The sequence below is a fragment of the Perna viridis genome, chromosome 3 (genome assembly GCF_037379345.1).
Source record: "Perna viridis isolate PV_CMFRI_1.1 ecotype Kerala chromosome 3, ASM3737934v1, whole genome shotgun sequence".
Lineage (NCBI taxonomy): Eukaryota > Metazoa > Mollusca > Bivalvia > Mytilida > Mytilidae > Perna > Perna viridis.
This window is the reverse complement of record NC_142447.1, coordinates 26,189,719-26,203,889: the sequence shown is the minus strand read 5'-3', so window position 1 is coordinate 26,203,889 and position 14,171 is coordinate 26,189,719. Positions and strand designations below refer to the sequence as shown.

Below are 14,171 nucleotides of genomic sequence, written 5' to 3'. Positions count from 1 at the left end.
TATTTTCATGTCCAGTATTTAGAAGAATACAGTCATTTCTGGATTTTATTTTTTAATCAATTCTATAAGAGAAATTCTTAAGAAAACATATACAAATCATGAACAGATAGAAAAATGATGCATTAACATGTGCTCATTTACAGTTACCAGTATATTATTCGAAACTGGACATTGATCTACAGGTTTTAAGTGCTAGAATCTGTAAGAAGCAGGCAAAATTAAAAAAAAAAGAATGAATCATCCTATGAAAAAACACACAATATTTGACAATGGGGGTCCATAATATGGTATAAAACTGAAGATGAATTAACTGTTTGTTCATCAGTGAGTTATCTCCCTATGAAGATGAAATTGCATGATACTTAAATTGTATGATTTATACCTTGAATTACTGAGACTTAAAAAAGAAATGAATGCAGTAAAGATAACATTTTGAATAAGATTTCATTGAACGACATGTTTTTTCCACCATGATTCCCCCACTGCCTGATTCTTGCAGAGAATAGCATTTACTTCGTAAATTTGACCAGTCATATAATTAAACAGGTTCATAGAATTGACTATTAAAATTAATCAACAGAAATAAACTGTCTTTCACATGAAAATGTAGTCAACATTTTCTCCTTTAAAATAAAACTTACAGGATTACTACATGAGATTTTATTTGCCTGTGTACCAAATTCCTACAAAATTTTTTTATCATTTCTGTAAACGTACTAGTTTTTGCAGTGTTCTAATTTTTCACTGTTTTTGTAGTGGACAGAAAACCATGAAAAATAGTACCTGCAAAAATCTGTTCTGACATTGTAAAACACTACTCATGGAAGTTGATACCCACAAATATTTGTTTACTTGACAGAATCCTCTAAAATTAGCAAACATGAAAATTAATGCATTTACAGTATGCACATCTACACTTCATATTAATACATTCAACAAAATATAGAGGCAACTTCAAAGACAATGACCTGCAAGGTCCTCATGTAAGAATGAAGAAAATTGTCTCGAGCCCATAACTCTTCGAATAATTTTCATTTCAAATTGGTAAATCCTACGAAATCTGACAGCCAGTTTCAAAGATGATGTGTTATTGTGATGGATGCAGATCATTACTCTGTTAACTTCAAATAAAACTATAGCCTGGGGCAGGGGTGCATTAAAAATGTAGAACCAATCACTAGAATAGCATCACAGATCATGCTAATAGGAAAATTCTCCTATATATGTGACTAATTCAGACTAACAAATAATTGTCAAGATAAAACAGTTTATTTATGCAGCAGACAATGCTGCCTTGATGTTGGCAACAGCTGTCTGTAAGTTTTCTGATGGAATGACAATGACTGTTCTCAAAGCTTCCATCTGATCTTCAGCATCCCACTTGCCATCAACCACAGTGTCTCTCTCTGATTCTACAGAGTAACTAAAGGAAAACTCACACTCCTGCAAAAGTTAACATTTCAATTAATTTTTCACATAAACTTAACTGTTAAGATGCTTCAAGTTGTGCTTGTTAACTTTTCTGATTAATATTTGGAGTCAACAACAAACAATTGGTTTAGAAAAAGTTATTTTCTGGACACAAGGAAGATGTTGGGTTCTGGCACCTTTTATGGCCACTTATTCTTAAATGGTTGAAGTCACAACCCCAATATCAAGCCTTTCTTTTGTGGTATGGCAACTTGTGGTACAATTTCATAAAGATTTATACACTGATACTTCAAATTATTGTCTGAGCATGAATATTATAGATAATGACAAGGACAGCATGATACCATTATACAACCACACATTTTTTAAATTGTACCTTGGCTATTATTTCTTCCTCTGCATTAGTGTAGAACATCTGTTCTGTTCCTTTTGGTCTATAACTCTTTGATATTAAAATAAAATGTCCAAATTTAAATTTCATATTCTTCCTGATGCATTTATCTATTTCTTTGCTGAAAAAAAAAACAAAATTATTAGAAATTCTTAATAAAAATCATTATCAAAACAAAATTACAGCAATGTCTTAAAATTACTCCTTCAGAAGATTTATGGGCATGCACATGTTGTATATTACTAGGACTAATAAAAGTTTGTTGTTCAATGAATACCTTTCTTCTTGTATTCATGGAAGACAAACAGTGTAATATTCCTTGTTTTTTTTTCTTTTTCAGAATTATACATACATGGTTATCACTACTACAATAAATTTCCTTCATTTATGCTACTAAAGCTTGACTAAAAGCCTTCCCAAACTTTTGCTCAGGTTGTAGAGGAATGTTCAATAGGAGAAATTTGAAAACTATTCCGTCTTGATTGGTTCTTAACAAAAAAATAACATAACTCTTGCAGAAGTGACTATTCCGTCTTGATTGGTTCTTAACAAAAAAATAACATAACTCTTGCAGAAGTGACTATCATCACGTTGCAGCTTGTGTGATGCTGGAAGCCCGTCTACTGGACTCTTAAAAAACTTGTTGAAACAGAAATAATTAACAATATGCACATCTTAATTTAGTGATGTAATATTGGATAAAGTTTAATGAAAAACCAGAATGTGCTGTAGTAGGAGTTGCAGAAAATTGGCAGTGAGATGATTATGACAAAAGTCCACAGCCATATTTTTCACACAATTTGTTGATACCAAAATTCCTGACACTATTTACATTGTGTATTCTAACACTACATGAAGTTTCATAAAGATCAAAGAAGTAATAAACGAGGAGTTATGGAAAATGTTATATCAGACTGAAACTTACCAACCCAAACTTCATCTCTGGGCAGTATTTTAAAATTTTTTAAGGGTAAAATAAATGTTTTCCCTGCCTTGCCATAAGGGCAAAATAATTACGGCATAGATAAAACTAGTAGTAGTAATAAGTTTACCTCTAAACTGACGAATCAAAATAATTGAACATCACTTACAATAGCGATTCATACATAGGAACTGATATCTGAGGCGGTATATTGATGTATCTTTCTGAAACCAGGAACCCAACATGTTGATCTGGATCTGTCAATATCTGTGAAAACCTTTCAACTTTCTCTGGAGAACATGCTTTACACCTGTCAACTAAAAGGTCTTTCAATTGTTGGACACACCCAAGGCTCTGTAATGTCAAAATATGCATAAATGTACCTTAAAATACAGTCATTAGACCTAAAGTATACTTTTATCATTAAATTAGTAAATCCTGTCTGTGAAAGCAAATATATGCGACTTAAGATTTTTTTTATATATTTGGTAAAGAATACACAGATATTCAACCTTGTGCATATCTGAACTAATATTCTGCAATAAAAGCTTTGTGGAGGACAGCATGACAAGACTGCAGGCATTTGAACTCTGATCATTTGTGGCAAGTGTGGACACAATATCAGTGTCTGACACACTTAAACAGAGACTTAACAGTTCACATGGTAAATATGTACTTGAAATCTAAAATAGAGAAGATATGATGCAAGTGAAGATGCTCAAGCTATATACTGATTATTTCACCCATAACAAGTATTTGCCAAAAAAAAAATACAAAAGCATCAATGAGTATTTTTCAACTGACTAAAAAATCATGAACCAAAAAAAAACTTAATATATGGCAAACAATGTAATTGAAGTACAGAGAAAGGGTTCTCAAGTTTCAAATTCCCACAACAAATGATCAAAATTGTCAAAAGATTATTTCATGAGTTTCCTTACATCACATAAGGTTTTACCGATCAAAACTTAATGGCATTACTATAAAATCTGAACAAAACTCTGAACATTTGGTTTAGAACTGCCAGAGCCATTTCAAGATCGAAGTACCATAACATTGTACTGGAAATAACAAACAGTCCAACAACATAGACTGTTAATTAGTATGTCTAAATATGAAGACTGCTACCTTATGATATTGTTAGATATGATTTACCTGTTTTTCTGAAATATTTATAACAGTAATGAGACCAAGAACTGGATCGTCTTCACCCATGTCATCATCTTCATCATCATCTGGGATGTCAATTTGCTACAAAAACATGAAGTTTCATTTAAATAATGTTGACAATGTTGATTTTTTTATATTTATACTTATTTTATATTCATTTATATAATTCCTTTTAAAATATGTTCTGTTGACGCATCGGGTAAAGGTATATTACATGTAGGTACTCATAGGACAACTTATATATGAATAACTTCTATGAAATGTGCTACCAAAATTTCTCTATTTGTTTGGTCACTGTAAAACACCTGTTTTTCACATATTTTGGAAAAGTGACAAAAAATTAGAAAATTATGACATATTTTTCAATCTTTTGAAGTAATGGATTGCTGTTATGTATAAAATGTGTCAATCTCATATCTTTGTATCATATATTGTTGAATTATTATACTTAATAAAGTTTAAAAACAGTGTCTTGTTATATCATATTTATATGTGCGCCTTAGCCCTTATCAATCATGTGTACCACGCTGACATGTTTATGACCTATGATCACCTGTCAGGCCTAACTTGATCGCCAATTAATAGTAATTTCCTATCTACAATCATTTTTAATCCTTTTTATTTGGTAAATGAAAGCGGGGTTAATTGGTAGAGCATTTCTAGGGATTTGTATGGCTTTACACATCACAGACATTTGTGTATTGTGTTGTATCATCAGTGCTAAAAATAGTTTTAGATAGTATAGGGCTATGTGCAGGGAGTTAATGGTGCTATCAGTACATTTTATTGAAATGGGATTAGGCTTATTTATTTATTACCTATTACATACCATTAAGTCATGAATCTTTTAGATAATAATAAGTGGGACATTTCGCCCCTGACCAATCGTTGCTTGAAATTATAAATAAATTGGTAAACGATCATCTGCAACAATACGTGTTCAGACAAAAATTGACCTGTGAAGCCATACAATTAGCTCAAAATGGGAAAATGTGATAGTTGTATCAACAATCGTCCACCTGGCTTATCAAGATCCTGTTTGTTTATTCAACACTTATTACATCAATGATAGACATTTCAGTGACAATTTTTCGTAACCATACCTCAATTCTCCGAAGCCACCAAAAAGAGAAAAAATCCTTGTTATTGACAATAATTAGAATAGAAGTAAAAGTCGCATACAAACCATAACAATGATCATCTACTTTCTTGCTCTGATCTTTTGCGTTTTTACTGAAAAAAAACTTACCTTTGGTACACCCTTGCAGAAATTCTTAGTGATGAAAAATGAGGGAATTTCAAAATTCAAAAGTTTCAAAAAAATACAAAATGACAAAAAATTAGGGCAACTAATAAATAGATGCAAAACAGTAATGGATTTATTGTCACTTAAAAACACAACAAAATACTGATCACTTAAAATAGTTTTTTATTCTCCTTTTTTTTATGTTGTAGATGCATGTAGGAATTTTTGTCATCTTTTGTATTCTGTTTTTTTTTTTCCCAATCTAACACACCTACCTTAATTACACTACCAATATAGTTCTGGGATAATATTGTGTTAGTCATTTCTGATAGATCAACCTTTGCCTTTAAGAACAGCTAAAATAAAGACATGGACAAAGTTAACAAAGTGTGTAATTTGTAAACCTTGAGAAAAGAAAATCACACAGGTAAAATACATAAACGTATGTCATATTCTGTGGAAATTTTCTGTGCCCATGTAAAGACGTTTCTAAAAATTTAAAAAAAGTTTTGTGGAACTTAATTTTTTTTCTGAAATGCATTTAACAAACCAAGAAAACACTCTTGATACAAATGATAGTCTGTACAATTCTCAAAGTACATGTATAATATTTAGGTCCAAGTATGGACACACTATTTAAGCCTGATATGCACTTTGAATTTTGATTGTAATTAAACATTTGACACAGCATAAGAACTTGAAAAGAATCCAAGTTATCTCTTTTTGGTCCCTAATTCTAAATTGGTTTACTAGGAAACTAGTCAAGATCCATTTACGAATAGTCGTATTATTTTCCAGTCATTCACAAGTGTTTATATTTTTCACAGACATAGAGTAATATCATTACTTTTTCCCCAGCCATATTTATGAAGTTCTTTTGATATTATATAAAGAAGGAAAACAACACGGACATGGTTATAACTGTATTAGTCTCTGGCAAACTGTAGTATAAGTGCCAATTTAAGGGCAATTTTTTTTATAATAAGAACATCCAGTTACAAACTTTGCAATGGCAATGTCAACCATAAAAAATCGTTTAAGTGATTGATGTTCACGGATTTTTAGTATCTTTCCCTATTAACGACTGTCGTAAAAGTGACACTCTTTTTGGTTAACTTTGGATAAATATGTAGATTTAACAATGGCACCTGAGTTCTCATTTTCAAGATTTTGGCTTGCATCACAAATTTAATGCCTTCGATACATGTAAACATCCAGTCTGTCTAATTAAAAAAAAATCTGGATCTTTAAAACAAAATATTTATCAGACTTATGGTCCACCTAGCTAGAAGACACAAAACCTATACCACCCAACTCAGTTTTCACCACACATGTCCTACAGTCTGACAAACCTTAGGAATCACTAATATCATGCAAAATTTCAGAAAAAAAAAAAAAAAATTCATACCTGTTGTAATAAAGCTCTAGTTCCATGAAAGTCACTGTCCTCAATCATTCTTGCCTCAAATTCAACTTGTATTTCCTGAAATTTAAAAAAAAAAGTATAAGTAAATGTTAATTTATTAAATATACAGTAATATAATATACTTCATAGTCAAATGTGCTCCATGTACTGCTAGTTACATAAAAGCACAAAATATCTTTGTTCCAAAAATCCTGGAAAATTTCTCAAAATGAATGTGCTCCTCGATATGACTAAGAAATCGGTGCACAGAACCACCCTACAAAGTTTTAACAAAATACAACAGCTGGTCTCAAAACAGTTACCTCTACAGAGTACCTGTGAGTAATGTGAACCATTCAAACATAACAGTATTCCATCACACACTGGTGGAGTACAATAAACTTTATGTTGATTCAGGCAAAGAAAAAAAAATACCTGTGTTTCAATTAGCATGACTTGAAAAACTAGGGTAAGAAGGTATGCAAAGCTTTTAAGTTTTTCAAAAGTTTTTGACTGGTAAATTTTTTTAGACAAATTCATACTTTAACAGCACTTGTCAAAAATTATAAAACAAAAACAAGAAGCTCCTACAGAGCCTGAATCGCTCACCTGGTTAAATATTTGCCTTTCAAGGGCAATAACTCTAACATGGAGCTGTCCGACAATTTTAACTCCTGAAGACTTTGGTAGGATTTATCATAAGGACCATTTCATCAATTGAAAGTTTCATTCTATCTATTATAGTTTTCCAGATATTGACTGAAATCTGCTAAAAACTAATTTTTTTGCCTTTCAAGGGCAATAACTCTTACAAGTAGTTGACTGACAACTTTGAGCCCTGGAGACTTTTGTAGGCCTTGCCATAAGAATCATTTCAGCAACTGAAAGTTCCATTCTATCTGTCATAGTTTTCAAGATATTGGCTGAAACTAAAAAAAGTCATTGTTCACTTCTCAAGGACAATAACTCTTACATGGAGTCCTCTGACAACTTTGATCCCGAGAGACTTTTGTAGGCATTATAAAAAGGATCATTTCAGCAATTGAAAGATACTGGCTAAACCTAACAGTTTTGGAGATACATGCAAAAAAAAACTACTGTCTGACCCCTATATTCTATTTTTAGTAACGGTGTCCATGTTTTTAACCAATCAAAAATCCAAACCGTCACTTTATTTATGATACCCTAAAAAATATAAATTCCAACTTCCATTGAATTCTAAGCAGTACTTTCTGAGGAGAAGATTTTTTAAAGTAATAACATCAAAAACAGCAAAAAACGTCCAAAAAGGGCAATAACTCCAAAATGGGTCAACAGATTTCCACAAAATTTTGCCACAGATAGATCTCATCATGCTGAATAATGTAACTTTGATACAGAATTTGGTTAAACCTAACAATTTTGGAGATATATGCAAAAATCTACTGTCTGACCCCTATGTTCTATTTTTATTAACGGCACCACGTTTTTTCACCAAACAAAAAATCCAAATGGTCATTTTGTGCAGGATAGCCTAAGGAACAATCACTTTAAGTTTCATCCAAATCCATTCATACAGTACAGCTCGCAGCATAGTCTGATAAATAGGTATTTATTGCTTATTGGCCCTTATTTAACAAAACCCCCATCCCTCAGCATTACCTGGATCCAATATACAACAGGAAATGACTAATTAACTGAACAGGTATATGTTCCTACTGGTGGTTTTACCTGTACAGTTAATTATCACACACAGGTGGCTCACCTCAGTACTTTAAAATTAATGTATATGTTGAATAAATTAAAAATAAGTTGGTTTTTTTTTTTTTTTATAATTTAAGGTTTGAAATTTTTAAGTATGTTTAACTAAAATTTCAAAAATATTTAGTTTTCAGGAAATTTGTAGATGAATTAGTGTATTTACCATGTTTTAATCAAACATACAGGCCTTTCATTAAGAGGTGCTAGCAAGTGAATGTAGGAAAAAAGTCACAGGAAAGAGTCACTGATAAAAAGTCACAATACATGAAAAGAAGTATTATATTCAAATCTGAATTATCATCTTAATACTTCTATTTCTAATTTTATTAAATCTGTGACATATGTTCACCTTTTTTTTCATGGGTTTACCTTTTCAAGATACTTTATTTAATTGGAAAGAAATATTTTAACTGTCAACTTTTATTATTAATTGTCAAACTCATATAATCATATCACATGTATTGTATCTGTATCAAAATCTATGTGCTGAGTTGAACATTCAAGTTTATGTGAATAAGTTGAACAATATCCATGTTACATGTGATGAACATTGTGATAGTTAATCTCTGTCATTTATTTATTCTTTGCTGTTATGTCTTGTGATACTTGCATTGTTATTGTTTATTGTAATTTATTAAATGTACAAAAATCAGTTGGTCTCTTTACTTATTATCATTTATATCTAATATAGACTTTTAGAAAGTAGTAGTTCATATAAAAGACAACAAAAGAAGTAAAAAAAATCAAAGATGATCCAATCAAAAAAGACAAAAAAAGAGACAACAACCAAGACAACTCTTAGTGTCAACCAAAATAACACTGTGTGAGAAACCGCAACATCTAGAGCTCCTTAACTTGAAATACCATGAAAAAGTTTTGGAAATAAAAAAAAAACACAAGTTATGCTGAAGTAAATGTTAAAACATGCAAGAAAATATGTCAAATATGTCACAAATCAGTGTTTTACCCACATTTTATACCAGAAGTAAATCTATGTACACAGCAAAAAGTTTCGAGTAAATCATATCAAGTCCGAGTACTAATATTATTGTGACTTTATTTTCCGTGACTTTTTTTCCTGTGATTTTTTTCCCTGTGACTTTTTTTCCTACCAAAATTGTGACTTTTTTCCTGTGACTTTTTCTCTGTTTACCTAGCAGGTACCTTAACTCTTCTAAGCTACTGAAAGGTATAATGTACCTCCAGAATTTTAAAATTTCATACAGTTTTATTAAATAAAATGATGAAAAGTACCTTCTACAAAAGAAAAGGTACCTGAATTGCAAAATGAATGAAACTCCTGAACATGCATGTATAGGCTAAAAACCACTAATTCCACTTTCCATAGGCTTCTATGCTAATTTCACAATATTCAATGGCTTCTCTGGACTTTACCTTAACTTTAACCTGCAGAGGACTATTTATCAGCATGATTCTACATATGTCAGCTCACAATCCTCAGAATGGCATGTGGGGTTAGCAGACTTGCAGTGCAGTACTGGTCACTGGAAGTGAAGGGTCTATAAATAGCATGGGAAATCCCAGTGTTTTCACAAGATAGGGGTATATTTAAAAATCACAGGTGGCTCACCTCAGTACTTTAAAATTAATGTATATGTCGAATAAATTAAAAATAAGTTGTTTTTTTTTTTTTTTATAATTTAAGGTTTGAAATTTTTAAGTATGTTTAACTAAAATTTCAAAAATATTTAGTTTTCAGGAAATTTGTAGATGAATTAGTGTATTTACCATGTTTTAATCAAACATACAGGCCTTTCATTAAGAGGTGCTAGCAAGTGAATGTAGGAAAAAAGTCACAGGAAAAAGTCACTGATAAAAAGTCACAATACATGAAAAGAAGTATTATATTCAAATCTGAATTATCATCTTAATACTTCTATTTCTAATTTTATTAAATCTGTGACATATGTTCACCTTTTTTTTCATGGGTTTACCTTTTCAAGATACTTTATTTAATTGGAAAGAAATATTTTAACTGTCAACTTTTATTATTAATTGTCAAACTCATATAATCATATCACATGTATTGTATCTGTATCAAAATCTATGTGCTGAGTTGAACATTCAAGTTTATGTGAATAAGTTGAACAATATCCATGTTACATGTGATGAACATTGTGATAGTTAATCTCTGTCATTTATTTATTCTTTGCTGTTATGTCTTGTGATACTTGCATTGTTATTGTTTATTGTAATTTATTAAATGTACAAAAATCAGTTGGTCTCTTTACTTATTATCATTTATATCTAATATAGACTTTTAGAAAGTAGTAGTTCATATAAAAGACAACAAAAGAAGTAAAAAAAATCAAAGATGATCCAATCAAAAAAGACAAAAAAAGAGACAACAACCAAGACAACTCTTAGTGTCAACCAAAATAACACTGTGTGAGAAACCGCAACATCTAGAGCTCCTTAACTTGAAATACCATGAAAAAGTTTTGGAAATAAAAAAAAAACACAAGTTATGCTGAAGTAAATGTTAAAACATGCAAGAAAATATGTCAAATATGTCACAAATCAGTGTTTTACCCACATTTTATACCAGAAGTAAATCTATGTACACAGCAAAAAGTTTCGAGTAAATCATATCAAGTCCGAGTACTAATATTATTGTGACTTTATTTTCCGTGACTTTTTTTCCTGTGATTTTTTTCCCTGTGACTTTTTTTCCTACCAAAATTGTGACTTTTTTCCTGTGACTTTTTCTCCGTTTACCTAGCAGGTACCTTAACTCTTCTAAGCTACTGAAAGGTATAATGTACCTCCAGAATTTTAAAATTTCATACAGTTTTATTAAATAAAATGATGAAAAGTACCTTCTACAAAAGAAAAGGTACCTGAATTGCAAAATGAATGAAACTCCTGAACATGCATGTATATGAAGAACTTTTTTGTTCTTGATAAGTTTTGGCATTTTGATGTAAAACTGAATTGTATTATTACATGAATGTGACAATTTATATATTTATTTTTTATTATTTTGAAATATTTTCAAAAATTAGTTTGCTGTTTAATTAATTATTTTAAAAATCATAATTAGGAAAATATATCAAAATTTTCCCTTATTTTTCATAAGATCTAAGAACTGAACTGTTGTCTGCGGACTACCTGTTTTACCTCCGAAGTACTCCTGTTGACCTCCAAAGTAAAGAAGCTATTGTCAAACCCTGGCACATGTCAATTATAGCCATATTTTCTCAGTTATTTTCATAGCAGTGTGTAATGACCATTTATTAGGTGTAAAGCAGTCAAATTCCTATACAGATTGTGTCCTAGATATTGTCAACTGGTAGATATGGCCTCCCCCTTTTTTCAATACATGTAATAAGTGATTTAAAATAAATAGCTTCCTTGCCATTGAAAAAAAAACTGTAATCATATTTCATTCCTTGTATTAATTTCTTTTTTGGGATACAGTTGAAACTTTCAAATTTTCAGACATGTGTGCCAATATAATATAAAATTATTTAATTTCAGTATTAATTGATATAAAATGAATGATAAAATACAAATTTTTATATTTTACAGTTGATATAGGATATGTAAGTCTCGTCACGTGATTCCGTGATTTTATGAGAATGGGTCCTTGTCTACCACTCAAATGCATGGAAATCCGTCATTAACACATCAATGGGTTCAATATTATAAAAGCAAAATTGTATTTTGTGTAAAAATACTGATAAAAATTATAAATATCTAATTCTACATAATAAAAATGTTAAGAGAAGCATGAAATAAAAGATTTTGCATTGTGATTGCAGCGTTTCGATTTCCTGGAAGTAAATAATAAAATGCAGATTGGTTTTCAGATTTCAATACATTCTACATCAGAAATTCCGGAAGGGAAGCTGAAACTAGATCGAGATTTACAAACCCTATTTTCCATTAAAAAAAGCTACAAATACATTGTACATGTATAAATTGTAACTTTATAATATTTCCTGTGACCTTTATCCCTACCTTTGATTTTCACTGACACACCTACATATAATACTAATGAAAAAAATAGTAATATTTATTAATTTTTTGGGTTAATATAACTCAACTGAAACTCCCTTTTAAAATTAAATTTCAGTCTGATTTTTATTTTAACAATTAATACAATTTTTCCTCTATTGCAATGTTAGGATAAAACACCAGAAACTTTGCATTTTATGTATTCTTTTAACTTTGGAATAAATCATTTAAAAAGTCCTATTAAAGTAGGAATAGAAAATACATGTACACATGTATTTCAATTTCATCAGTCTAACTGCTCATATCATATCAATTACAAATTATATTAATTTTTATACACACAATTATGTGTTTTCAAGCACTAATTAAAAGTCAGTTTTTACCTTAAAGGTAAATTACTTTTTCTACTATCACCTGTCCTGGTAGATAGGTAAATTTTATCTGAGACACAAGAATATATTTATCAATTAGTGAGTAGTATATTACAAATAACAGAATAAATTTCAAAGGATTCAAACCTGGCATACCAAGTGTTGGAGGTATGCCAGGTATTTATCAGACTATGCTGTGAGCTGTATTGTAAGTTTCAGAGAAGATGTTTGAAGAAATTGTTAACGACGACAACGGATGCCAAGTGATGGCAATAGCTCACTTGGCCTACAGCCAGGTGAGCTAAAAACTTAAGATAGGCACAAAAATTAGGTTGGGTAGAGTTAGTGGAAACACAGGTAATATTGTTTTTGGCCAGTGGTACTTTCTTGTACATTGCATGCTTTTGTATTTATGATATTAACTTTGATTTTTCTGTTGAAGTTATATCACTCAAAATTAGATTAAAAGGTATTGCTTGAAAAATTACCTTATTTTTTAATTAAAAATCACAATACTGGTATACAATACTGGAACAAACTGTGTTTAAGTACAGGATATCCAGTGTTTCCTTCCCCAGATGTAACATTTGTTTAGAGCTATATTACGAGAGTACACATATCTAGTGCTGTATTGCCTCAAATCAAACATAAGAACTATACTTAAGGAGATTTGCACTTAACTGAAATCTCACATTATCACGCGGCGGTAAATGAGATCTTATACTTACTTAATCAACAATGACAACTTGACTTTAAATGAACGCAACTAACAAAGTATTATGAACATTGTAATAAAACCTTCAGTTTCCTATTTTATGATATCTTAGCTTCATGTTAATACTACATATTTATTCCTACCAATTCAAACAAAAAAGAAGTACAGAAAACATTTCAAAACAAGTTATCTAAGCCCCTTATTTTTACGAAAACAAAAATAATTCAAAATTAAATTCATTATTTCCACATTAACCTATCACAACTTTTTGGTTTTTAAAGCTAATTGAATAAAATCTTCAGTTTTCCATTTTTACCTTTCCTGGGCGTCCGCTACAATTAATTTTTGATAATTTCATCAAAAGGGGAAAAAAGTAGTTGGAAAGGTCAGGGAATCTTGCTCTTCATCGTGTGATAATTTTATCTATAAAATTAAAAAAGGTTCTTATCTCTTTAATAATTGGACTCTGTACCAAACCACAAACCATGAATACCAATGCACATGTTCAGTTTGTATGTATGTTGTAACGACCCCCCTTTTAAAGTTTTTTTTTTAAGATGCAGCAGATGTGTCATGCCTCTCACTTCATTTATTTGACCAGAACTGCTGTTATCATCGTCATCCATATCACTAGAATCATCATCGCTTTCTTCAGCGTCGTCAGCCTGCATTTCTTCTTGCACAACACGTTTCTTTTTTGTTGCCATTTTTTAGTAACCTGCAATTTTACAAATTTATTAATAAGGAACGAACTTTAATATCAAACTTGTCAAAATATGAAAAAAGGTTAAAAATTGGG

At 30.5% G+C, this 14,171-nt stretch overlaps 1 protein-coding gene across 1 annotated transcript; it reads right to left on the bottom strand.

The window, feature by feature from the left end:
- Window positions 1-31: 31 nt before the first annotated feature.
- LOC148621621 (BRCA2 and CDKN1A-interacting protein-like) lies at window positions 32-14,114 on the bottom strand. Its single transcript, XM_088576192.1, has 7 exons — window positions 13,957-14,114; window positions 6,569-6,643; window positions 5,436-5,516; window positions 3,900-3,995; window positions 2,914-3,098; window positions 1,808-1,943; window positions 32-1,443 (listed from the first exon to the last, which is right to left on the bottom strand). The coding sequence occupies exons 1-7, from the start codon at window positions 14,077-14,079 to the stop codon at window positions 1,273-1,275; spliced, it is 867 nt and encodes a 288-aa protein (XP_088432318.1). The 5' UTR covers window positions 14,080-14,114; the 3' UTR covers window positions 32-1,272.
- Window positions 14,115-14,171: the final 57 nt, after the last annotated feature.